General features: G+C 39.8%; 1 protein-coding gene across 1 annotated transcript; it reads right to left on the minus strand.

Moving 5' to 3' along the window:
* Nucleotides 1–16: 16 nt before the first annotated feature.
* Nucleotides 17–25,836, minus strand: kcnj3a (potassium inwardly rectifying channel subfamily J member 3a). The gene is made up of 3 exons (XM_023277411.3): nucleotides 23,260–25,836; nucleotides 22,120–22,336; nucleotides 17–1,978 (listed from the first exon to the last, which is right to left on the minus strand). The coding sequence occupies exons 1-3, from the start codon at nucleotides 23,935–23,937 to the stop codon at nucleotides 1,383–1,385; spliced, it is 1,491 nt and encodes a 496-aa protein (XP_023133179.1). The 5' UTR covers nucleotides 23,938–25,836; the 3' UTR covers nucleotides 17–1,382.
* Between the last annotated feature and the right edge of the window lie 395 nt (nucleotides 25,837–26,231).

The following is a 26,231-nucleotide window of genomic DNA, read 5'->3' on the forward strand; positions in this document are numbered from 1 at the left end:
TTTTGACCACCCCCTGTAATATGCATATTGGTAGTAATTTATTCACTGAAAGGGTAAAGCATGCCTTACATCTAGTCAAAGTAGGAAGATGCTAAACAGTTATGTTAGATCTTTATTCCTGAAGAAACTGGGTATCATACAATGTCTTAGATGCATTTAGAGAAAACCAGATTTCATGGCATGGATTCAGTAAACAGAATGAGTATGGGGCTGTGGTAGACCCTGTGGCTATATAAAGATTATAGTCATTATAATATTATTGCTTTCATCACAGAGGAGGGATATTATGGGCCCTTAAAACAAAGGTTATGATTTTCTTACAGGCCCACCAAATCTAACCAGTAACACCTAAGTTGAAATTCTAATGGAGTGTCTTACATGACCACAAAGGCCTACTGCAAATCGTGTTTTGTTATATAATGAAACAAAGTGATTGCACAGTACTAAACTACTGCTCTAAGCAGTTAATTTAAGACGAAATGCCCATAAATGCTTTCTAATATCACAGGGTATTATATAATGATTGTTTTGTGCTTATCAAGTACAAGTGTTGAATCTTTCAACTTAAGTGTTACTTTAATAAGCAAGTGAAAGTCGCATAGCGTTGTGCCCAGTTCAGATAGGACATATGATGCTAACGACGCATTTTTGAATGTAAAAATGCATCATCTAGCAACATATTCTGTATTTGATCACCTAATAAAGTCATAAAATCGCACATGGTAAAATAGTCTATATATGAAATACCAAAAATACAGTTGTGAACAAACATGAAAATGGAAACAAGGTAATATAGTTAAGGCTAAACATCTTTGTCTATTACCTTTGTATAGCTAAGTCAATAAGAGGAGCATGCAATCAACATAACATTGCCACGATTTTACATTAAACAACAAAAGCAATCAACTCAAAACAAATGTATGTGCCTTTCGTCACCACAAATTAGAACCATGTAATGTAGGTTTTCCATGTTGTAAATCATATGGCTTTGTGCAATTTTTCCACTGTCTGTAAATTCACTAATGAAATTGTTTTTGTAAAATAATATATCAATAAATGTCATGCCAGAAATTATTGAGATTCTGTTCTACATGCGCTGTTTCTTACATGCCAGATTGTGCTAATTGTACATCATCCTAAAAAAAAAAGTTAAAAAAAAAAAGAAAAAAAAAGAATCAGAGGTCTTTCATCATAGCATGTACACTTACATCCAGGAACAAATGTGCTTAATTCCATCACCCTACTTTATATAAGGTATTTGTGCACATATTCTACATTTCTTTTAATATAAGAATATTGTCCATTAATAAATTAGGAATTGTACAAGGACTTCAGGTAGGGAAATAAAAGTAGATGGCATAAGTTAAAATATGTTGCCTGCTTTATGTAAAGCGATCTGAATTCATCTTTCTAAGTTTAGGCGGCAGGTGTCCGTCCATCCGGCCCCCTCCTCCCCCAGCCAACCGCTGCAGCTTGGGGGGTAAGTCTGCCACCGACTTACTGATGGGCTCTGTGCTGATCTTGGCCGCCTTACCAGCCTGCTTATCATCAGAGACACCAGGAACAGAGCTGATTCGCTGCAACTTCATGGGCAGGTCTCCAAAGCTGTAAGTCATCTCTGAGGTGGTGGAGCTCATCCTCAGCAGCTTCTTGGGCAGACCGTCCCGCCCTGTGATCTTCTGGAGCTTGGTAGGCAGCTTGGTGGTGCTGTCATTGTCCTCCAGGGTCTCCAGACAGTCCAGAGAGCTGTTCTTCTCCCCGCTGTTGCAGAGAGACGGCGCCATGAGGGGCGAGGAGAGGAGCAGGGCCTCCTCCTGCTCCTTCACGCTGTAAGGGGGAGTGGGCACCTCGAATGTGGCGTGAAACTGAGAGTAGTCCACCTTAAAGAAACCTTCCTCCAAGGAGATGACCGGGAAGAAGCGGTGTCCCCACAGAACCTCGTCCTCGGTGTATGACGTCCTCGCTTGGCAGGTCATTCCTGTCAAAGAAACGCACAAGTGAGTTTGAGCTTCACAAATTACGACAAAGTAAATGTCACGGGCTTCTCATAGATCCATACAGCACAGGACAGTGTATGAAGAATACATGTTTCATGATTCTACTATTAAACAAAAGAGCCATGATTTAATTATGAGCTTGGCACTCTTCCCTGACAATCAATAATATGTTATTCAACAGGATTCTTGCCATTTTTAGATGACAAAGTAAACAATATTGCAAACAACACTGCGTCAGCGAATAAGCATTTACTGTGTTACAGAGCCAGCTGCCTAAATAAAAAGCCTAATTGATTTTTGCTTTCTAAACGTGATGTTTATGAACAATTTGCAGCCTAACTTGACAAATAATTAAAAGTATAGCTGAGTTATTTGCTCTGTGTGTTTTATAGGACTGACTAAACATTTCATCATCAAAGCCCCAATTTATTTTGAAATCATAAGGAACTGCCAGTACATTTGTTATGTATTCATAGAGTATACTTGATGTCAACATCATTTTCATCGTTTTTAATTTCTTCTGTTCTGTTCATTGTAGTTTCCACATTAAAAACTGGGGCTGACCTATACACTGTAATGATAGCAACTCATAAAAGTCAAATTCTTCACCAAGAAGAATACTTAAAAAACTGCTTCTAGTCAAAAACAGGTCCTCCTCACATCACCCCTTATGCTACTTAACAGTTCAGTCCACGCCTTAAGCTTGGCTAGTAGCTACAAAAGATAGGATTAAGATAATCGACAAAGCTGGGGAGGCAAACTCACAGGAACAGTGGCTGCAGGAAAAGGCTTCAGGAAGTCTAGCTTACAATAAAATGTCTCTCTTTCTCTGACACAATGAAGGGAATCCAATTAACTCCAAAAATAACCCAAAATGTACATTAAGTATCCGTTCCATTGCATTGTTGAGCCAAACCACTGTGGCAATTTGAGTAAAAGTGTTCAATTCTGTCAATTGGAGATTAAAAATTAAAGCAAAGCAGCCTGTTCAGTACGTACCAGGTTTTCAGGGTTTTTTTGTGTGTACTCACAATCACGCTTTGCAAATTCGGCAAATGATAGCAGACTGTGATACATTTGGAATAAATGTGCCCTCAATGGGGAGTTAAATCTCTGCTTTAAAACTCCATTCACATCCTCAGACACCAATTAATGCAATTAGCGAAACCATGAGGTTTGAATTAAACAACATTAAACATTCTTTTTCATGCAAAGTTATTGGATGCTTATTAGTGATTACTCATCACCATTATTCAGCAGCTGCTATCATAGCTCTCTGTGCATTATATCACACTCAGCTGCTCACAGCAAAAGCCCGATCTATCCGAGCGTAGTTCAAATTCTGCTGAAAAAACTGTTGTCATTTCTTACTGAAAGTGAGCACAGAAAATCTATAATCAGGTTATGTTGATTGCATGCTCCTCTTATTGACTTAGCTATACAAAGGTAATAGACAAAGATGTTTAGCCTTAACTATATTACTTTGTTTCCATTTTTATGTTTGTTCACAACTGTGTTTTTGGTATTTCATATATAGACTATTTTTACCAAGTGCGATTTTATGACTTTATTAGGTGATCAAATACAGAATATGTTGCTAGATGATGCATTTTTACATTCAAAAATGCATTGTTAGCATCATATGTATACAGTACATAGAAAGTTTTGCTGCAACACTCATGTTAAAACTTGTTGAAATCCATTGGGAAATCAGTGACTGCAGTTGGTTATTATCACTTGTTTTAATTACCAGCTTAATATTGTCCTAGCAGCGACGTTTGAGTCCAAAATAAGGGAAGCGCTCATTCACAGTGAGACACTGCTGCTCATTGCCAGGATGTCATCATCGAAACTAGAGGCATCTGTGATTCCATCCAATTCCCAAGGTCATAAAATAATTCACTGATAGCAGCTCTGTACACAATCACAGATGTGCAAGAGACTGAACATCAAGTGCGTTTAGGGTATTCAAAGTATTACTTCTGCACTATTGCTTCAAAGTCCCGGAGCCTTTGGGCATATGGAAGTGTGCAGCAGTGAATAAAGCGGGCAAAGCTAATGAGAACTTTAGGGCCAAAGCGACTCACAGTTAAGCGTGAATGAAAATCTTATTGCATAGTGAGCCTGCTAAACCGCCTCCAGCCAAACATAGTCACCATCAACAGGCGTGCGTGCATATAGTGATTCTGAGAAAACCGTGCTGTGAAACGCTTTCTGTCTAGGTTCTGTAGCAGCTACTTAACCACTACTAGAAGTCACGTGTACCTGCTTTATCGAACAGTTCTCAATGCCGCCGTGCTAACTGGACATTCATGCTGTATATACATTGCTAAAACATCGATACCAACTTTACTGGTGCATAAGAAAAAAAGCCTAGAACAAGCGAATGAAGCTGTGCCTGAGGCAAAGGGTTGCAACAGTAATATATAAGACCCAAATAGCTTCATCTTTCTATTAATAATGCTCTATTGGTCGTGCAGATGGTGTAGGAGGTGCTGTAAGTCTTCTTTCTCTGGAAACCCCTGAACTCTGCAGGCCTTGGGGCTCGAATCCCCGTTCAACCTGCTCCCCCTCCTCCTCTTCCTCTCGAGCCAGTTAGCCCACAAAACAAAGAAATCTCTCTGATGTGGATGGTCTAATTAGCTGTACCATTCTTCAAAAACTAACAATGGCACTCAACTTAATCATGGTCATTAATATACATTTAATTTCCATAAATTATGCAGGAATTGATGCCGGAGCGGCTGCATAATTATAGACACTGTTGCATCACGTATACAATTGTGTTGCTAAAGACCTGCTGTTCTGCAACGCCCACATTCATATGGCACACGGTATAACAGACACAGCAATGATACTGAACTGTGCACCTCGACTTTCTGTGAGGCCACGAGACAGTTCAGCTTCTGATGGAGATTTGAACATTATGTTAGATAAATTGAAACACTACGTCGGACAGACAGAAGACTGTAGATCGCATAGCAGAGTACAGTTAAACTGCTTAAAATAGCAGCAGTAGGAAAAAAATCAAACCTAATTTTAAAATTTTCTACAGTTACTCTGTGTTATTCCTAAAAATAGGAATCCAGTCAGATGAGAATACCCATATCAGATTGTATGTCGTATTACTGCTTAAGCCTTATGTAACTCTAAAATACACGCCTGCCCAGTTTCTATGGAAACAAAACTGTAGGAATGTGTGCATGCAACAGCCATAAACCTTTTCTCTGCTTAGTTTGGTCAAAAGTAACAGTGACACAACACAAAACAAAAGTCTCTCTCTAAGATCACGACAGGAGGAAAAAAAGACACACACACACACACACACACACACACACACACACACACACACACACACACACACACACACACACACACACACACACACACGCAAGCAAACTGCTCAAAATGGATTTTCCATTGAGAGCATGGTCAGATCATCCATATAGCTCCAGAGTCAGACCAAAATGATTTTACTGCCACTGAAAGCTGACCTTTTACAGCACAGCTCATAGAGCCTTTCTTTTGGTGAAGTGGGAAAATCATATATTTTGGTGACGTCTTCTCAGACGAAGCCCAGAACTCATATTACAAATGTCATCTTTAATAAAGTATTGAGCAATTTTCTCTTCCACTATCATCTATCACTCTTACAATATACTGACCTGGGTTATACTTGTGTCATCTTCATGGACCAGATATTCCCTATTATATACGCCTCGTGTCATAAACACAGAAAGCAGGAAAAAGTAAACAACAACAACAAAATCGTAAAAAAACAATCCTGTCCCATGTGTGTGCTGTGTGCTCCACTGGGGACAACAGCAGGACGTCAGAGCAGCGTGAAAAAACACCTCTAATGTGTAGTGAACAGTGTTGTCACAGCAACTTAGAGGTGTTGATAACATCAGTTCACATGTCAAAAACTGAAACCAAAAGCTCACTCACGACTTTATTTTACAGACACGTTTTTTATTCTACTTATAGTTGATTGCGTGTTCTTTATACGCGACAAAAATTGCCAAATTGTCCTGGGAGTGTTGTTGAACTGGACCCCCATCCCCAGCATCTGTTTAGATGGCATTTAACCCAGTGTATCCACCAGTTAACACATGACTTTGTGTCAAAGTATTTCTGAAGGTGCCATCTATAAGTATTTCTATTATTATAAGCTCACACAGTGGCTAGTTCAGGCCCATTTTGTCTCACATCTTATTGGCATCCAAGATCATCCCAACAGTGATCTGATCAGGGAAACGTGGTGGGTCAGGACTGGTTAGCAGTGATTGAATTTAAACTTAAAAATATGTACAGATGGCACTAATTCAAAACCAATATAAGTATTACATTATCAGATTCAAAATGCTATAGCTGTATTCATGCTGAAAATCAACAAATTGTAATTTTTAAAAATGTTTTGGGCAAAAATGCTAAAGAAAAACAACCTTTCCAACTCTCGAAATATTACGTTTTCTCACTGTTATGAACTGCATGATGGCAAAGAGAGTCTTTTAAAGTATGTCACTTAGACTCTGATATATTTGCTTTTTTTAACTGCCTTTTGCTATCCTATAAACCAAAAACAATGAATTGTTTTAGGAGACAAAACGACTATCAGATTAACTACTGACAAAAACACTATTTTGCAACCCTCAGAATCACCAGAGTGAAATTAAATCAACACATGAGTAGATTCATTCATCCTTCAGGTCATCAAAAACAAAAAATACATTTAAACCACACTAGCTCTATTACAGGAAAGGTGGGGGGTTGAGGCAAAAGAAACCAAGAGGGGAAAAAACATCACTCGAATTGGTAAAGAGGCAATTCCTCATTCAGCCCATTAGGAGAGAAATTTGTAACTCTGTGAATCCATTACACTTCTAATTTCAGTAAATGGTTATCTGTTCCCCTCTGTTACTCAGTGCAAGGCAATACCAGTACATTTCAAATCCTCTATGGATTGGCTCCTCTCAATAAAGTGCTGCACAATAACAGACTCCTGGTAAAGGGTCTCTGACAGAGAAATCAGTAGCATTCTGGCTGTTTTACCAACAACACATTTGTTTTGTGGGAGCAAAATACACTGTTGTGTATTACTTATCAAGTTACAAAGTTTTGTATTTGTCTCCAGGCGTCAAGCATAAATAGTATTTGTGCAGATAACCTTACCAGATACCTTTGCAAATGACTAAAATGCTACACTTTCACTTATGCTTGCAGAGGGTAGACTCAGATCATATTTTTTATCTGCTACCAGTCCTGTAGGTGACCTAAGTGGAGCAAGAAGTATCAGGGTCCTTTAGCTCAAGTAAGAGCATCTATTCAAAAATGGAAAAATACAACATTACAAGAAAATATCCTTCATTGATACAGAAATGAAGACTTCTATATAAACAATGAATAAAAGGTTGTTTGTAATGAAAAAGCCTCGTCAGATGAATGTTTGATGGTTGCATTTTAGCATCTTTAAGCTCACTGTTTTGGTTTATGGCCCCCCACTTTTAATCTTAATGTTTTTATCAGTATCATTTTTGGACTCACAAGCAGCACAAAACCTGCAAAACCAAACAGCAGACAGACAAAGTTAACTGGTGAACATAGCGAAACATTAGGTTTGTGGAACAAGACATGAACAGAGCTAAAAGGAGAGAGAATATATAATAGCAGACTGAGATGTGCCAGGTGGCCAGAAACAAGAGTCTGAATGCTAATGTTGCTCTGCTGGAGATATAATAACCCAACTGTTGACTCACACATTTGCTGTAATGAGTTTATGAGGTGAAAATGTGTCAATATTGAATTTGTAGCTCATTTAGCTGCCCCTAAATGTCAGAAAGCATCAGTTAATAAAGCCTTAAGTGATAGATAAAAACTATTTAACTATCTGTTGATGTAATACAGTAATATGGAAGCAGCATTTTAATGCCGTAACGGTCCAGATGTCTCATGCTGTAATTCTTACTTTTTCATTTTACTGTTGAAATTTAAATCTTGGTTGTATTTCATAGCTGCTTTCTGGCAAACCCTTGTCTCTCTAGTTGTTGAATCATCATTCTATCAGATAAACAGAAGGAGTTTCTCATTTTTCTACACTCTTTTTTATAGCATTTTGTTTTTAATTGTAAAAAAAAAAGAAAGAAATCAAAAAGTGATAGTAAGAATTCTATATAATTATTGATTGTCTTGCACATTCTTTAGGTATTTTTGATAAAACAAAAAAAGACAAAAAAAAATAAATTCCATAGATTAACGAGTAGTTTGAGTTCAGGTGTAAAAAAAAAAAAAAAAAAATACAAGCAAATAATGTGACATGTGAACTTTTAAGAACCACTTCATAGCATCTCCATTCATTTTTTCATAAAATTATGCCTCGAGTTCACTCACCAGAGTATATCTTAATCCTGCAAAAGTATGAAATCCCATCAGAAGTACCCCCGTTTGCGTGTGAGAGCAGGGCACACATGGTATGCAATATTCATGTGACAGCATGAATGGCATTAGAATAATCCTCTGCTGAATCCACAAATTCAAGACAGATATAAAAATGCGTCTCATTAGAAGTAAACTTCAGAGGGGAGAGAACATGAGAGTCAGAGAATAAACGGCATCGGTGTGTGAGGATGTGTTACATGCATACATCTCACCAACAGCCATGTTTTAGAATGAATTTTCCAAGTATGACCGGAGTGGGATTAAGTCGACTCTGGAAAACGACGACACACCACTGAGATGGAGAGATTAAAGGTGCCCTATCTGCACTGTACAGAATATGCAATATTTTACAGACCTTACACACCGATTCCATTATGGATGGCAAAAGGAAAAACAAAACAGCTTAGCAGTAGGAAGTTGTGTCAAGAATAAACTTTAGAGATTTAGATGCCCAAAAGCCATCGCAGCTTGAGACTCTAAATAAATGCACTTTTCTTGATAAGACAGAGCTCGCTGCTTCTCTAGTCTAACAAAGTGGAGCGGAGTGACAGCAAAGATAAAACGGGTTCTTTGGTGGCTGGAATAGAAAAGCACTGTAAACTCTGAGGCAGCCTGCCAGTGTTTCTTGATAGTAGCTGGAAAAAAACAAATGCTGCTCACAGACTCGAGCGTCTAAAAGAAGCTTATCCAGGTTATAGAAGCTGTAGGATCATATCCGTCTGCTGCCTGGCTCTGTCACATCGTCAGCTGCAGCTCTGCGCTTGACACACTGAGGACAAAAGTACAGTCCAGGGCTCGACCCGAGAGCAGAGACCGATTTATTTCAGCTCTGTCAAATCACAGGCAGAGTCTCAATCTAGGTTTTCAAATAAATAAGTCAGAGCTATTGTGTGATTAAACAACCCACAGGCGCAGAGCAAATGACACTCAGAATTGACGGTTATGTGAAAATGAAGGTTTATTCAAATGACTTCTCCAGATGAACTCTCACAGTGCGAGTCACTGAAAGAGGAAGGTGGGTGTCAAAGAGTCCTCAGCAACCTCATATTTAGTGACAAAATCACAAATAGCCTCCTTATCCCTCGCTCACTCTCTCACTGGCTCTCCCTTTCACTCAGTCACTCAAATGGTCATGTACACACACACACACACACACACACACACACACACACACACACACACACACTCGAACTCACTCACCAGCACAGTGCTGTCAGCAAAGTCCCCTGACAGTCTATCACGGCAGTGGAAAAAGCTCAAGTGTTATGTATGAGAAAAATGCTAACAAAAACAAGCACGAGAATCTGGACGTTACATACAGCAGAGCGCCATCGCACAACAACGTCCGAGATTCACCCTTTTTATCTCAGCTCCCATTGTCCGGGGTCTGTTTTAGCTGAGATTATCCACAACGTGCATTTTGAGGTGCAATTAGTTCAGGACAGTTATCGCGTTCTTCATTGTTGGATTCAGTGAGCAGCATTGTCTTCTTTTAGGATCTTTTTTGCAATATGGCAAGTCACCGTGCCGCATTAGGTAACGGAAAGCTGTGGATGATGGTGCGACTACACCTCCTGAAGAGAGGGAAGTTAACTCCACTGATCTGAATAATACAGTTCTGAGTAGTTTGTCTTGTCACAACTGACTTCAGCCGAGTTCTTTTCAATAAAATTCTACAAAGGAGAGCACAAACTGTACCTACAATACAATAAAAAAGCCTCATTTGATACAGATACTGCTATTGTGGCCACAAGTCCTGATCATCTGTTTCTATGGTGACCACCATCAAGTGGTAAAGTGTAGAAAAATCCAGAAGCATTCAGTGACCTGTTTTTCACAGTTTGACTTTTCAAAGATGGAAATAAGTCCCCTCCCCCTCCGTTAAACACTGTTCCAGTGTGCGATCCATTCGTGAAGGTGGCTTCCAGTTGTTTGCGGCGCTGAGATTTGATTCCACTCGTACGGCACGGGCTGAGCAATGAAAACAAGAAAGAAGCTGATGGAGGGAAAAGGCAGGGGAAGTGCACTGCTGTGGGGGAGGGGAGAGCCTGGATGCTGAGGCAATTGCTTGAGTGTGGAGGCTGTTGGAAAGGGAAGGAAGGAAAGGGAATAGGAGCAGGGCTGCCAACGATCTCCACACAAGGTGGGGTGTCGGGCAGGCTAGAGGAACATATGGCTGTGGGTCATTAGCACAGCCAGGAGAGCACATATTACCAAGTGAGGGCAATACTGAATACTGCCATAAAGGGAATCACTTGAGCAAAATGCCAATCAATGGATTTCCTTTAGGCCAAACAGTCCTAATCCGTCATGTAGGAAAAAACACTCTGTATGTGTCCACAGCAACTGGGACTATGAAAGATTTTCTCCTCATTATATATTGAGTGCAAAAATGATCAGAAAACCATTTTCCTGCCATAAAACAGACTGAATAAGTGAAAGCTATAATCTCACATTGATCGTGGCTATTAAATGATCTTAAGTCGAGTTACAGCTGAAAGGGAGGAGACAAAAGAGGGATTTTTAAGCCTTAAGAAATCTCAGACTTGGATGATATTAAAGAGAAATAACTCACTGCAGCCTCTCTATTGTTTTTTTCTTTTTCCAAGTTTGTCACTTGAACCAGAGAGCAGATTATTCCAGTAAACTCAAGCATGTCTGACTGACAAAAATAGAACGAGACCTCCCAGGAGAGGGTCTTGCAAGAAGACAAGCCTAAACAACATGTGGCTCCTGTGTTTAGCCCTCAGCATTGATTCACCTGCACTTCAGGGACGGTCACAGCTCCACCAATCAATGCTGCCGGTGACCAACACTGCAAGTGCATCACAACCTTCTTCAGGGTGACAACCCCTTTAAACAACCAGAGCACAGTATAATCACAGCTATGCTCATGTAGCACTCGCCCCAGGTGTCCATCTTCTGTTACGACTGGAGTCATGTCAACGTTGAGGTCTCCAGTTTGTGTTATTAATCAGCAAAGAAGTGACCTCCTCACAACAGAGTGGCACGCACGTCTTCCAAGACAAAGACAGCTGAGCCCAAGTCAATTATTTCTAACTCGTAAACTGAGGAATTGCTGCTTTCGTCACACAAGTTCATCTCAGGTCCACCACCACACCTCCTCCCCCAGTGATTTATTGCCATCCAACAGGGACTTGACAAATCCCTAAAGACACAATTACCGTGTTCCCCCTTGGGAAGCCAGCACAGTTCATCTAAAAGGGATAATGAATCCAGGATGTCATAGTTGGTTCACTGCAATGCCCATTATGTGGAGTTCAGCCCCAGTGCAATTATTGTATGTACAGTAGACATAGGAGGTAAATCTCAAAGACGCGTTGCGAGAATACCTTTGTTTGTTTATCAAAAATGACTAATTTCAGTGTTACTTGATACAACATGCAGGCTAAAGCAAGCTGCTTTCGTGCTTTGAGCATAATTAGTAGTTGCACAGTAGCTACAATTACACAGGAGTTAGATGAAATACCATACACACCTTTACAATGTAACATAATTAAGTCAGTCTTACAGCAAATCTTTATGAAGCTTAGAGAGCTCAGTTTCGACTGTGAGAGGTGCTGACTCATCTCTGTGGAGATTATGTTTCTGGATTGTTTTTAGTTGTTGTAATGAAGTGAATTATATTGCACATATAACCTGCATTACGCCGCACAGTACAATAACACAATAGGCTCTCTGACAGTATGCTTCAGAAAATTAGCATTGTATTGAGGGACTAATGTGACAGACTCCATTAAATATATACAGGACTTCAGATATTGTGTCTATTCCTTGTAAATGTGTGCACTACAGCCTGTAAATAGTAGGGTCAGATGAGCAAACCTCTGTTTTAGCACTAAAGATTTTTTTCTTTACCTGAGTAAAAGTAGAAATACTGTATTATTGATCTTACAAACATAAAAGTACAGAAGATTTAAGTGCTTAAAAGTCAATGTAAAGCTGAAGTTGAAGGTATATTTAATACTTTTTGATTGTTTTGGGTAGGTCAAGTGCAAAAAGTGTATCATGTTTTATATGTCTTGTAAAATATCGATCCCTATAGTAACTATGAACTGTCAGATGTCACCTTTGACACTTATTTAAAGAAAAAAATGGAAATATTCAAACACAGCTATCTCAAATGTACACATGGCTTGAGTAATTGTGTTATTTTATCTTCTAATGCGGATAAAAATTCCCATAATAAATAGTAATAGCATACATTACATTTAATTGTAAGTCTGCCATTACATTATTGCACTCTAATCCAGACTTTATGTCAGGCTGCCCCACAGTAACTACACATTGTCATGGCATTGTGAGCTTTATCTTTGTTTATTGTGCTGCCATGTTAAAGACAGATAGATGGGAAATGTGTTGTTAATCAAGTGAAATGAAGCAATAGCATGAAATACTTTTTTAACAAGAAAGCCGTGAGGGATCCATCACGTGATTTATCACCTCAGCAGTGCAGGTGGAGCTCAGCGGGGACACACACTTCTCTCCTGAGTTCTCACCCTGAGCACATTAGATTTAATTGGAAACGCCGGCTCTCACCTGAGCTGCAGCTTTAACTTCCCCACTGAACCCACTTTAACCCTTTGACCTGCAGGGCTGAGGCTCGAAGGCAAGAGGACACGCTCTCAGTGTAATGACTCAGAATGAATTATGGTCAGTTTCTCTAGTCTTTCACTGCTGGGCTTCACTTACGCCAGTGTTTACCGAAGCACTGAGGCTCCTGACGTCAGACGGCCCAGACCTCCGGGTCCTCGGCCTCCTGCTCATATGAGTGAATCTATCGGGCCCCTCGCACAACAGAAAGCTCTCAATTTTCTTTTCAATTACTGCTACTGATGATAAAACACAGATCACGCCATGACACTGGCTGCTCTGCTAATCAGTGGCAATAAATGTTTCCAATTAATTATGCTGGCTGGCTTTACTACTAGACAGTTTAAATCAAAGCAATTATTACCCTTAATTTCATTTTCTAAGTATGCACTTTATGTGTATTTGTTGCACCACAATTTAATTGAAGCTATGATGATAGCATTGTATAACAAAATTATTTTTTTCCACCACACAAGTCAGTTGATTACTTTTTTATTTGTCTAAACTGACTGGAAAGCCTCTTTAATTCCTTTTCATTACAGATTCATATATCTCAGGCTTAAATCTTAAAAATCTGTATAAATTGAACTCATAATATTCTGTGTCATCTTCCAAAACTTTAATGCAGGTCCCACCACAGACTTCGATTGGAAGACACACGGCGCAGATTCAAATATTGAGCGAACATGTAGGCAATTCAATATTCAGAGATGTTCTTTCCACTAACACACTGCATTTATGCACACAAAAACACATGAATAAACATTACTAGGTGATCCAGTCTATATGCAACCACCCCTGCCACCTACACTCATTTTAAAATGAGCAGATAGCTGGGATATTCTATTTTTCATTCTGTAGCAGTAATTCATAAGAAAGCCTCGGAGCAGTATGAAAAGAGGGGGCTGACAGAGATCTTTGAAAACAATCAAAATCAGTGCACGACTTAATCGAAGAAAAGAGTGTTTCTGATGTTTTACCCATAATCTGCCTCATAATTAAATCAAGAGACGAAATGTGATTCAGTGTTTCGTGTACAGTGCACATTCAGTGGAAAATGATTTGAAAACATGGCGATTATTAGTTAGTTCAGTAAGCAGACTGTGTTTGCGTGCAGTACAAATGTGCTGTGCCACCAGAAGAGTGACAAAATCCGACTGAAAAGTCACTGAGCAAACGAGCGCAAGCATCTAAATGAAGACAGCCGAGTTTACCATGAAGTAAACTTCATGTCGGTAAACCCCTAAAAAAGCTTGCGTACTGTGGTTGAAAACATTGCCAAATATGACCTATTTGCAGCCTTTATGAATTTCACAGCAAGTGTAATGATCACACTCCACACATTTGCATGAAAGTCCCATCTCTCTGAAAAGATAAAGGGTTTATGCTGATGATACACTTTATGCTCATGAATCATTGCTTTTCATAGCTGATGAGTGAATTTAAAAACACTTGTCAGAGCTTGTAAAGATTTTAACACCATGTTTTGCCACCATGTTAAACCTAAAATACTATACGAAATTTCAGGGACATACTAATGTGCTCCCAGACTTCTTTCTGTTCTGTAATGCAAAATGAGTTCCCTGTAAATTAAATCATCATCCTGTTTATCCTTGGTCGCTATTCTGTCTCTAATCCCAAAAGTGTTAAATTACATACATGCACATCTGATCGTCAGAATACAGCAGCTACGGTGTTGGTGTGTGTTGTGTGAATCATAAAATGAATTTAGTTGCAAAGCACTGATTAGTTCTGTGGCTGGAGGAATGTAAACGTCTGTTGTTGGCAGCTACAGTTTATTTTGGGCTCTCAGGAATCAGCGTCACTAATGAACAGAATGCCTCTGGCTTGGTGTTTAAGCCTTCGTAGTGTTGAACAGCATTACTGGTGTTAATAGGACACTTATCTAAACTTCTGGTGTATTTTAAGACCCTAGCAGTTGAATCAGTTGACAAGTCAAAGGCAGGTCATCATCTGCTCTGCAGCTGAACAGTGAAAATGACCTTTGTGCCAATAACTGATATGCCGATACTGTCCAATTCTCAATTTGTGATTCGGATGTGTAAATGTTAATTAATTAGTGGTTGGTAGCTGCCTCGATATCTCAGTCTTTGTCCGTTATGTCCACTAAGTGTTTTGTTTTTTTTTTTTGTTTGTTTTGGTTTGTTTTTTTTATATATATGTTTTTGTCAGTTATGGTCTTATGATGTTCTCTAATTTTGATCTGCCAATGGGACTCGAGACGGAAATTAGTCATATGGCTACAATCTATCGTATTTACATGAAAATGTACATCAATACGAATTGTCCCATTTTAAAAATAAATGAATAAATGAAATGAAATGAAATGGATATCAACCGATACCGATACTGATATATGTGGGCTATTTAACTAATTTTAGGTAACATATGATTAAATCGGAAGTATTGAAGGAAGAAGCCTTGGTTCCGCCTCGAATAACCAACGCTTTACAGTCATTGCAAATCGCAAGTTTAAAATCCGAAGACACTTGGAAATAATTCCAAACCACAGACATACTGTTAGTCAGGCACAGCAAGCTTATTACTGCAGCCACACTGGTTTACACGCTTCATGATGTAGTTTGATGATGCCATCATTTGCGCCCCGGTAAATGCTGGTGAAATCTAGGCATTATTTTATCAGATTTCATGGTAGGCAAAAAAACGTTAACCATTTTGACTGATATTACATTTATATGCCAATATTTGGTCAATAATATCGGCAGGCTGATATTATCAGACATCCCTAATTATTACTTAATTTGTTTTTGTATTATTTTCACACATGCATGGTGACCTTTATGTATTATTGTCAGGGATGCATGATATTGGGTTTTTGCCAGTATCTTTTGGCTGATTGTCGATTTTTCCATCTAATTGCAGTGTACAACAGACCTACACTCCTGTAGATTAACATAATATTACATCTGCTCTTATCATGATGGCCAACATGAAGATATAGACATAAAATACAATGCTTTTCAAATGTACACATTCACGGAGCAAACTAATATTCGCTTTAATGTGACATTTTCAAACAAATCTGTAAACTTTTAGCCTGACAGGCCTCTCCTTTTAGCAGCACAACTCTAAGTTCGTACATATTTAGAGTCATCACTTTTCATTTGTTGAGCTACACAACAGCAGACGTTTGTCATATCAAGAAAAGCACAGGTGTGCAACTGCATCTCATTCAGGCCAGCTGGATTGAAGGCCCCATTGTTCATGTTGGTTCTAAGTCGTAGCTTGCAGAGACACTTGATGGGACGGAGCCATCCTTAGCCAAATTTGTCGCATTTCTACTTTTCTTGCTATGTCAAAATGTCTTCCATAAAAAGGTGTTTTCCATCATTCTGTCTGATTCGACCTCTCGTGTGGTTAAAGGTGATTGGAGCTACGCTGGAATGATAACAGGGTTAGCTGTTCAGCTCTCACAGGTGCAACAAGACCAACAGGAGAGTAGAAGACGTCAATCAAGCTTAATTTGAACACATCCACACAGCAGACGTCTAATCAGGCAGCATAAGTCAAAACTCACGTCTGGGGGAACTATGGGTGAGCAACAAGAGCAACATTGTTTCATGATTACTGGTTTATCACAGATCAGTCCTGTGTACTACAAGTTACTTGTACATACATGGAGTTAGATTTGCCAATTAGGGGAAATGTAAATTCTGAATGTAAATGGATACTAGTAAGATTTTATAAAATGATGGAAGTGATACATTAATGTGCTTATACTGGTTTATGACTGGTGCGGTTTACTAGAAATGATTCATGCAAAACTACTGTGAAGTTCGGTCACTTCATCAACAAGAAAAGCATTCAGAGAGTCCAGTTCTCCGCCAAGGCTGCTCAGTCTTTGTATCATTTCTGACGAATGAAATCTTTAATAAAAAAAATTACCTTGTGCTGAGCACAGGTGTGTGTTATGCATGTGTACTTTATGTACAGATATTGAATCGCGTGACCTAAATGTGTAGCGGGCGGCGGGAATTGATGGGACTCTGAAAAACCCCCACAATTTAATCAATTGTTCCTTGTACCATTTCTGATGGATAAGTCCCTGTGGATTTGTAGCAGGATTGCAATCATGTGATCGTCAGCTGGCAGGTGACGTAGCGATCACTTGTTGTCATAGTTAAAGTGACGAAATGGGAAATACTTATCAAATCCATGGATCCAGACTATAAGCCGCATCACTGCCAAAATCTAATGAGGTGATCTTCTGTCATTTCTGACCTTCCCTGAAAATTTCATCCAAATCCATCCATTTTTGAGCGATGTTGTGCACGGACAGACAAATTTACGTACACTGATCATGACATAGCTCCGCCGTGTTCCTTGGCAGAGTAATTACTGTTTTTTAACTCTTTTGTCCCAGTCACTGACTGGTGACATCAGTTGGCCACTGCAACATAATTAGGCAACCAGTTTAGAGGTACATACATGTTGTATTCAGGAAACAGTGTTGCAGCAGTAACTAACTACACCAGGGAGGAGGTTGGGGTTGATGGTGGGCATACAAATTGCAAGACTTTGACACTGGTGTTTCATCGCTGTCTCCAAAAACTACATTCCTTCATAACTAAACTACATTCTCAGTTAGTTTCCCCCAGTAAGGTTCCAGTACTCTGATGCACTTCCACTTCAAAGAACCACAAAGTCTGCATTAGCAGTTCCACCAAAACTATTTGGTTGAGCTAAGGAAAATGTCATGATTTTAGTTAAAATATATCTCTCTAACGATATGTTTGAAGCTTCTCCTCCATTTCCTGGGTTACCAGGGTAGCAAGTTCCACCCCACCCAATATACGACTGGGTGGCTAAAAAGAAAAAGAAACGACATATGGAAAGCAATACAGTAAATGGCAAAGATATGCTGATTTGAAACACTTTTGTTATCTATTACATTCAAAAGTAATCAAAGAGAAAATGCATTTTCCTCAAAATGTAATGAAATATGCAGCTAAGTTGTGGTGGAACATCATTTCAGGTAGTGTCATGTATGTTGGTCACATTTATTAACAAATCTGTTAAGTTACTTTAAAATTTTACTTTACTAAACCAAAACCATGATCTTTCCTTAGCCTTAATTAGGCATTGTGGGTGTCTAAATATAGTCATACAGAAGCTGTATCGAACAATATACTAGAAACTATATTGTGTAGCAAGCATAAATATTGTACAATAAACAAATTACAAAAATACTTTGCCAGTGAACTTTGTGCAGCTATTTTCATTAAAATTCCCTTATTATACTGATAGAAAAACAAATCTAAGCAGCACTATGTTTCCTCCAAACCATATTCATAGTTACAAATAGAAATTGTATAAAAGAGCTCAAACAATTAGTCAATTAACCCATTTGCAAATGGAGAGAAAATTCATCTGGAACCATTTTGATAATTGATGAATCCTGTTAGTCATTTTTACACAAGAAACAAGGCCAAACATTCACTAGTTCCTCCTCTGGCATTGTGATGATTTGCTGCTTTTGTGTTGACAAAAATTAGGCTCAGAAGGGTCACAAATGCATATTATGTAATCTACAAATGAAAAATAACATTTACAGTCGTCTACCACGACTTGTGTGCAGATTTTGGGTATTGAACACGTAACAGAATTTTACAAATGAGCTCATCTCAACCTAGATGAACATTATTATGTCACAAATAGATTTTAAACTTCAATTTCACAGGTTTTCTGTGCACACAAGTGTATAAAGAAACAACTGTGACAGGTTATTTTGTCATGTAATGTATATTTGTGACCATTTTGTGACATTTTTTTCTACTTTTGTCTCTTAAATCACTGAAAACTTTTGTTTTGAGTAGGTGTTCAGACAAGAACAGCAATCTGAAGGCATCATCTTGTGCTCTGGGCTTTTGTATCAGTTTGCATCTTAAACAATAAATCAAGAGCACAAGCAGCGCATTAATCAATAACCAAAGATCACCGAAACAAAGATAAGTCGTTGTTGCAGTCCTGCTATATAAACATTTCTAGAGAACAGTGTTGTTCCAAGGTGCATACAACATGAGTACGAATATAATCATTCAAATCAGTAATACTGGGATAACAGAACAGTTAAGCGTAATCACTTTGCCCAGCTGACTCCAGCATATTACAACTGAGCTCATCTTACTGCCCTGCAGAGTTTAATAAGCTTATTGTCAAATATAAAATCTAATTGGTACATATTCCTATCATAACTGTAAAAGAACAACAACACTTATTTGTATGTATTACAAATTTCTATTAGCGCCATGCTCAAGCATCCAATATCAGCTGGGCTGCAGTCATTATTTGTTATTCACTGTAGCTGTAATAAATTCCTCTGTCTTTATCCAAGCACCTGTCAGGCAGCGCTCAAATAATGCAGGAGTAACTCAGCTCGGTATTACTGTGCCGAGATTCACATCAGCAATGAGGATGAAGCTCGAACACAGAGAACCTGACGTGCACATTTGCTCCGTAACCACTGTTCAGCTTCGTGTTGGCCAGTGATGTGCTGCTTGTATTGATTGATACTGTGATTACATGTGTCAGACGCTGGTTCTGTTAGTGCCATTAACTCATCCAAAACTCATTACTACAGGATTCTCATTTGTGCCTTTTTCTCCCCACCACAGCAAGCCTGTTCTTCAGACAGCATGTGAAGCCACATTAACTGCACCATGATGTAAAGTCAATTTATCCTCAGGAGCACGACGTCTCCCTGCAGATGCTCAAGAAAACCAACTAGATGCCACAAAGTCACAACTGGTAAGAAAACACGGTGCTGCCAGACAGCCTACACGTGTATCACAATGAGGTGGTGATCAAAAACACCTCGGGCCGCTGTTCAGCAGGAATGAGGATTAGCTCATTCCGTTTTACACAATGTGGAGGTTGTCAGAGGTCACAGCAAAATAGAACAATTCTGAGCTTCTTCATGCCCGGCTTTTCTTCCCCGCTTGTGTAAAGAGAACGAGCAAAAAAAAGAGAATATTTTGTGTGATCTCTGGGAACAAAAGGTTACTGTGTCAAAAAGGTTATGCTGTTGTGTCTGTCATAATCTAGTAGGAAGACCAGCGAGCCAGTGATGGTGAAGCTTTAGTCTGCAGAGGAGAGTACTGTAACTTGTTTTCCAGACAGTGTTTTTTTCCACACATAACTAAAAAGGAAAAAAAAAAAAAAAAAAAAAAGAAAAAACAGATCCGGGGAGTTGGGCAGCTTCTTCACTAGTAAACACCAAGCCTCATAAATATTTCATCTTATTCTTTCGCTGCTGTATCACCTGTTCTGGCAAGCACTTTATGGTACAGTAACGCCTCCATGTGCTTTTCATATTTCAGAAGAGATCCTCCATAATGCCAAGCGGCGCTGTCGACATAGCGATTTCATTTCATGTTTGGCATCACATGTTTGCCTGATTTATTGCAGAATTTGTGTTATGATTCCTATACCATAGGAATAAAAAAAAAGAAAAAAACCCTAAGTTTAGGTGCAGTGCTGCAATCCTGAATACTCAAGGAGAGGTTGCCATGGAAACAGAGTTACATTGGCCAGAAATGAAAGCGTCTAAGGATTTAGACTTTCACTGTACATCAATTTTTAACTATAGATTGTTTCTACATCAGTCTTTCCTACAGCTTCACATAACTGCTCCTCGATGCAGACGTTTCTATGAGGCACAACCGTGAGCATAACAATCCAAAAACACAACAAAGAAAAAGAAGCCAAGGATGATATGATGACACACGCTTCTCCGACACTGTAATACTATAAATATCTGCTAATATAACAAAGATAATTCACTCACACTGATGCAGGGGAGATTTTCATGCTTTGAAACTAAGGCTACTTGTACTCATCATCATCAGCAGCAGCAGCAGCAGCAGCAGCAGCAGCGAAGTACGAGTTAATTAACTGAACATACAACACACACACAGCAGACTAATAGAAAAACATGTCATAGTTGGACCATTCTGACACCACATGTTTACTGGTTTATAGTGAATTAATCATGAGCTGACAAAATGTTAAAGTCTAACACTGTTCTCAGACTGTAGTGATACTGCACTCTGTAGTATATTAACATCATTTAATAATACATGCCACCTTTTTGAGTATGTCAAGTCCCATCAAAATGATACAGCATAAATTCCGCCCGCCTTGAGCCGCAGGGTCATAAGTCAGCGAAATCTCAGCTGCAATTAAACTTTAATAAAACTGCTATAAATTACTATCATAATTATCTATCAGGAATTGAATGTCTTCGCTAATTACCGTCTGCAGTGTTAGCCTGTAAGCCTCCCTGTTGCATCTCCATATGCTGTTTTCTCTGAACCACCCATTACAACTGCTCCTCTGTTCAGTTTGGAACACTGAAGGAGCTCTAACCACTACCACTATATCAACTGTGTCAAATAAACGGTTGAATTTAAAATGACCACGGAGGAGAATTTTACTCGGGGCATTGCTCATCTCATGGAAATGGAATTCCCTAATTCCAAAGGGACCTTAGAAAGCAAATTATTATGCCGTATGAGAACAGCCGCCATGAGGTAAGTGCTGTTCAGGCACAAAGATGGAGGGAATGGAATTTGTTTCAGATGAGAAAAAGAAAATGTATATACCCTTACAGTGACCTACTAGAGTTTAAGTGCTCGACACTTATATGCCACTTGAAACTCGGCCTAATTCATCTAAACGCAGAGGGTTATAATGCAGGCAGTAAAAATTATTCCACTTAGTGCCTGCAACACCAAATGATAAATCACCAGTGATTTATAAATGCTAACCATTGCTGTTATTAGGTGCTTGGTGTGAAATAAAAATCAATGAAATGCAATCAAGAGGTCAATACTGAGTCCATTTGGAGGCCGGCTATTAACGCCTATGAAAGAGCTCAATATTATTTGTAGCATTTAGAGCAGAAATATATCTCAGCACCATTATAGAGATAATACAATGTGGACCTGTGCTGAACACGTAGCCTGGAGCCACAAAATGTAGCAAAAACAGGCTCTCAGGCCGGCGAAGATGCATGTTTGCTGCTACTCACCTGTGGTCTCTACTATTCCTTCTAATATCACCACGATTTCAAACTGCTCTGTTTGCATGGACCTCTGGGAGAGGTCATAGAAGGGGCTTTTGGTGTCAATCACATGGCAGATCGTGAGTGGTGAGACGAGAAAGAGCTGGTCTGCCCCGGTGCTGAAACCTACGTCCAACTCCAACTGATCCAGTGGAAGAAACTCGCCTTCGGGCGTCTGGCGAGACTAAAGATGCATACAGAAAGAGACAGACAGAGTTGTTTAGTGGGGGGAAGAAGAGCGAAGACAGATTTACCTACAGCTTAACAAGGGGCTTTGTGTATGTTTCCAATCAGACAAAATACTTTATAGATTAAAGCCCAATACGTATTTATGATGCAAGAACTTTCACTTCAGCTTGGATTTAATGTTCCACTTACTCTTAAACCAACTGAATTTAATCAGCTCCTTTATTATAGTGGATTTATTTGCTTTGTACTCACCTGGCGTTTTACAACATGGGATTTAGACATAAGAGGAATGTTTACTTGCATTGATAGACAAAAAAATGAATGTGATTTACATTTAAACTGAACTTTAAGGAAGGTCTGTTTTTTTTCCATTACCATGACAATTGGTGGACATGTATTTACACCAATGGAAAGTTTTTGATGTTTTTTAGACTTCTGGGGCCAGGAGGTGGACAGCTACAGAGATAAAACTGTCTTATAAGGAACAGCAGCACATGCAACACACTGCCTCCTTGTCATCTAACAGTTAAAGCAACCAGCTTATGAACAAAATGTTCTTGTCAAGATGTTAACAGAGTGATCATATTATGGGCTGGGCCTGTTGGCAAACTTGATGGATTACTGTTTTTCTACCATTTAAGCCAAATTTGTGCCAAAACGAACCTCCTGTGTTATGACTTAGGACAACTAAATGGTCTTTTTGGCACAACCTGCATCCACGGCAGTGCAGAAATTTTGGGAGTTAGAATGAAGCTTTGTCTGATAAACGCCTCACAGTTAGGAGTAGGCTTAAATGTCAGTGTGTAGGCCTTTCTGTGTCAGTTTCCTTTCTAAAAACTCAACAGTGCCTTGATGAAACAGTGGAGGGGATGCAAGAAATATAGAAGATGCAGCCCGGCTAAAAGTAGCGTCACTTACTTTGAGCAATTTGCAGCGGATCTGTGCAGAGACCATATGGCTGTTACGCAGGTTGCCGACCCTGAACATGAGAGTGAGTTTTCCATCTCGCATAGAAATCGCCGCATGCTCACTGAACATCAGAGTCTCGGCCCGTTTCTTGGGCTGAGACATCTTGATGAACATGCAGCCGATCAAAAATGCATCGACGATCGATCCGAGGATCGACTGGAACAGAAAGAGAATGATCCCCTCGGGGCATTTGTCTGTAATGTATCTGTAGCCATATCCTATCGTGGCCTCGGTCTCTATGAAGAACAGGAAGGCTGAGGGAAAGTTGTAGACGTTGGCCACACATGGAGTGTACTTATCATTGTGGGCTTTGTTGAGGTCTCCTCTGATGTACGCGATGAACCACCACATAGAGGCCATGAAGAGCCAAGCGACTGTGTAGGTGAGGATGAAAATAAATAGATTCCAGCGCCATTTCAAATCTACTAGTGTTGTGAATAAGTCTGAGAGGTATCTGCTGGTTTCACCACCCAGGTTCCCATGCTGGACGTTACATCGCCCGTTCTTGTCCACGAACCGCTGCCGCTTCTTCTTTTTCTCCGGGGGAGGCTGATTGAATCCAGACCCGCTAGATGAGGTGGTCACTACCTGATAATCGTCCCCAAATTTCTTTCGAAGTGCAGACATACTACGATGACAGCAAGCGAAAGAAATAACAAAGGATTCAATGTTTTGTTTTAATTTAAAAAAAAAAGTCTGGCTTGTACTTGCTGCAGTCGTTGGTGCCCGTGCGCAATGTCTCTTGTTTGGAAATAAGGCGTTAAAAGTGCGATGTCTTCGCCCCCAGTTAGTCTTGCACTGTCCTCTTTCGCCACACACTACTGTTGCTACACTCTACAGCCATGAAATATAGTGTACGATTAATTGCCAAAGCCCAGAGATAGAAGCCATATGAAAAATAAAAAGAATAAGCGACGCACAGGATAAAGGTATCCAAACGCGCCAGTCGCAGTCCAGGTTTTAGGTTTATCAGTTGCTGCGTCGTGGATTACTCATCGCCCGTGGAGGTTGGGGCTATATCGACCTGTTCAAAACTGTACTCACAGAGTAAGTTTTCACGGGAAACTTCAAAATCCTTCAGCGGTCTGTGGAACACAAATATTTCTGCGTAATTATTCGCTGGAAACGCTTCCCAGGACGAGTCCTCTCTGTGCGCACTTGCGGCTGCGTTGGAGATTAGTCGGTTTCCAGTCCTCCCTTTGTGATCTGTATACATAGGAGATAAATTGCATCCAAGCACATGACAGTAAAAAACGACGAGCTGGAGGAAGAAAATCACTGTCCCACTGTCGTCATTTTCGGCTGCGCGCATCGACGCTGATTGCCAGGCTCTTTTCGGGCACCCTTTCCCCTCTCTTAGAGAAATATCGACTGGATTCTCATGGTTCAGCGGCACAGATCCACCAGATGCTCCTTTTTTTTTTGCTGCTCAGATCCTTCTTTCTCTTCGACTTCCCTGCTCAGCTCCTGCGCACTTCCACGTTTCCAGTGATGCACTCACTGTTGCCTAGTGGTACTACAAAGACAGACAATTTGGAGGAGGAGGGAACAGGGTTCGCCTGTTTTGACTTTTTTTTTCTTCAAGTGATCAAATATGCGAAACTGCAGTCAAGATGTCTTTATGACTTGAAGATAATTACACTATTTTAGACTCCAGCGATGAATAAACAGGCCCCTGGCTGTTTGTCGTTAATATGTTGATCAATTCTAGCTGTAAAAATAGTAAAAGCAGGATTTTACGCATATATGCCTCTGTTGCAAAGGGACTACCATGACGCATCCTTGGTTTCATAATGCTGAACAAATATATCTTATTGTTCTCCTAATTTCCTGCTCAGTGTGTCTGCAGTTGAAGGAAAATCCCTCCTCTCTGCAGCGAACATTCACAGATGCAGCTTGCTTACTTGGTTATTCTTCTGGCTCACCTGTGCTAACAGCCACTGATGACCCCGCATCCATCTCACGGGTGACTGCACCCGTTTTATCCCGTGAATGCGACACACTGGAGATCTTAACAGGGTATAACACGTTGTTGCAGGGAGGTTGCTGACACTCACAGCAAACTACATTAAATCTCCGGGGGACAAAAAAAGCTGCAACCAGAATTCACTCATCATATTACCAAGATCATGGCCACAGAGGAATACACCCACACCTTAGTTACCCAAGCTTACGCACCGTCTCTCAAACACACGAGGCAGGATGAACAACATACCAGCACCTCTCTAACAAAGAGTTCACCCAGCTCCACCTCTCTTCCTCTCCCTGCTACTTTGATTTTTGTGATGGGTTTTTTTTTTTTTTTTTTTTTTTTTTTGATTTCTGGCATCATTTCTCTTGTGCTATTCTCAATTAATAAAGATTTCACTATGATAGCAGCTCTAGCAGGATATACTGTATAATCAATGTGTTTTCTCCCCAGAAAGGATGAAAAAATCAGTAGATAAATAAATGAATCAAGTTCAATAGTCATCCACAACGTAAGCAAATGGATGTGGAACATTAATCCGTCTCTGCTGCCAGGCCATGCAGCATTTGTTGATTTTTATGTGCCAAATACATTGTCATGTCTTTTTATTTCTCTTTTTTTACAATTTCTGGATCCAGTGTCTGAGCTCAAAGGGATCAATATGCTGTTAAGTAGGTCTGGTTCCAGGCTAAATCTACACCCCCCATTATCCTGTAGCTCCCTGTGGTTCACCACATGATATCCCATGTCCAGTCAGAGTCCAGTAAAGCCCTACTGTACGACTGGTAGCTTCTAAAAACAGCACCCGGTCCTGACATAACTGTTTCCAAATGAATGATTGCGTGGCAGCACAGTGAAAAAGTTGAGATGCCTCCAAGCGTTGTCTGCAAGGGGAACACACAGGAAAAGATTTCCCCATCAGTCCCCAGCTCCATCATAATTGCTAGGTGAA

Source organism: Amphiprion ocellaris, chromosome 11, assembly GCF_022539595.1.
Source record: "Amphiprion ocellaris isolate individual 3 ecotype Okinawa chromosome 11, ASM2253959v1, whole genome shotgun sequence".
Taxonomy (NCBI): domain Eukaryota; kingdom Metazoa; phylum Chordata; class Actinopteri; family Pomacentridae; genus Amphiprion; species Amphiprion ocellaris.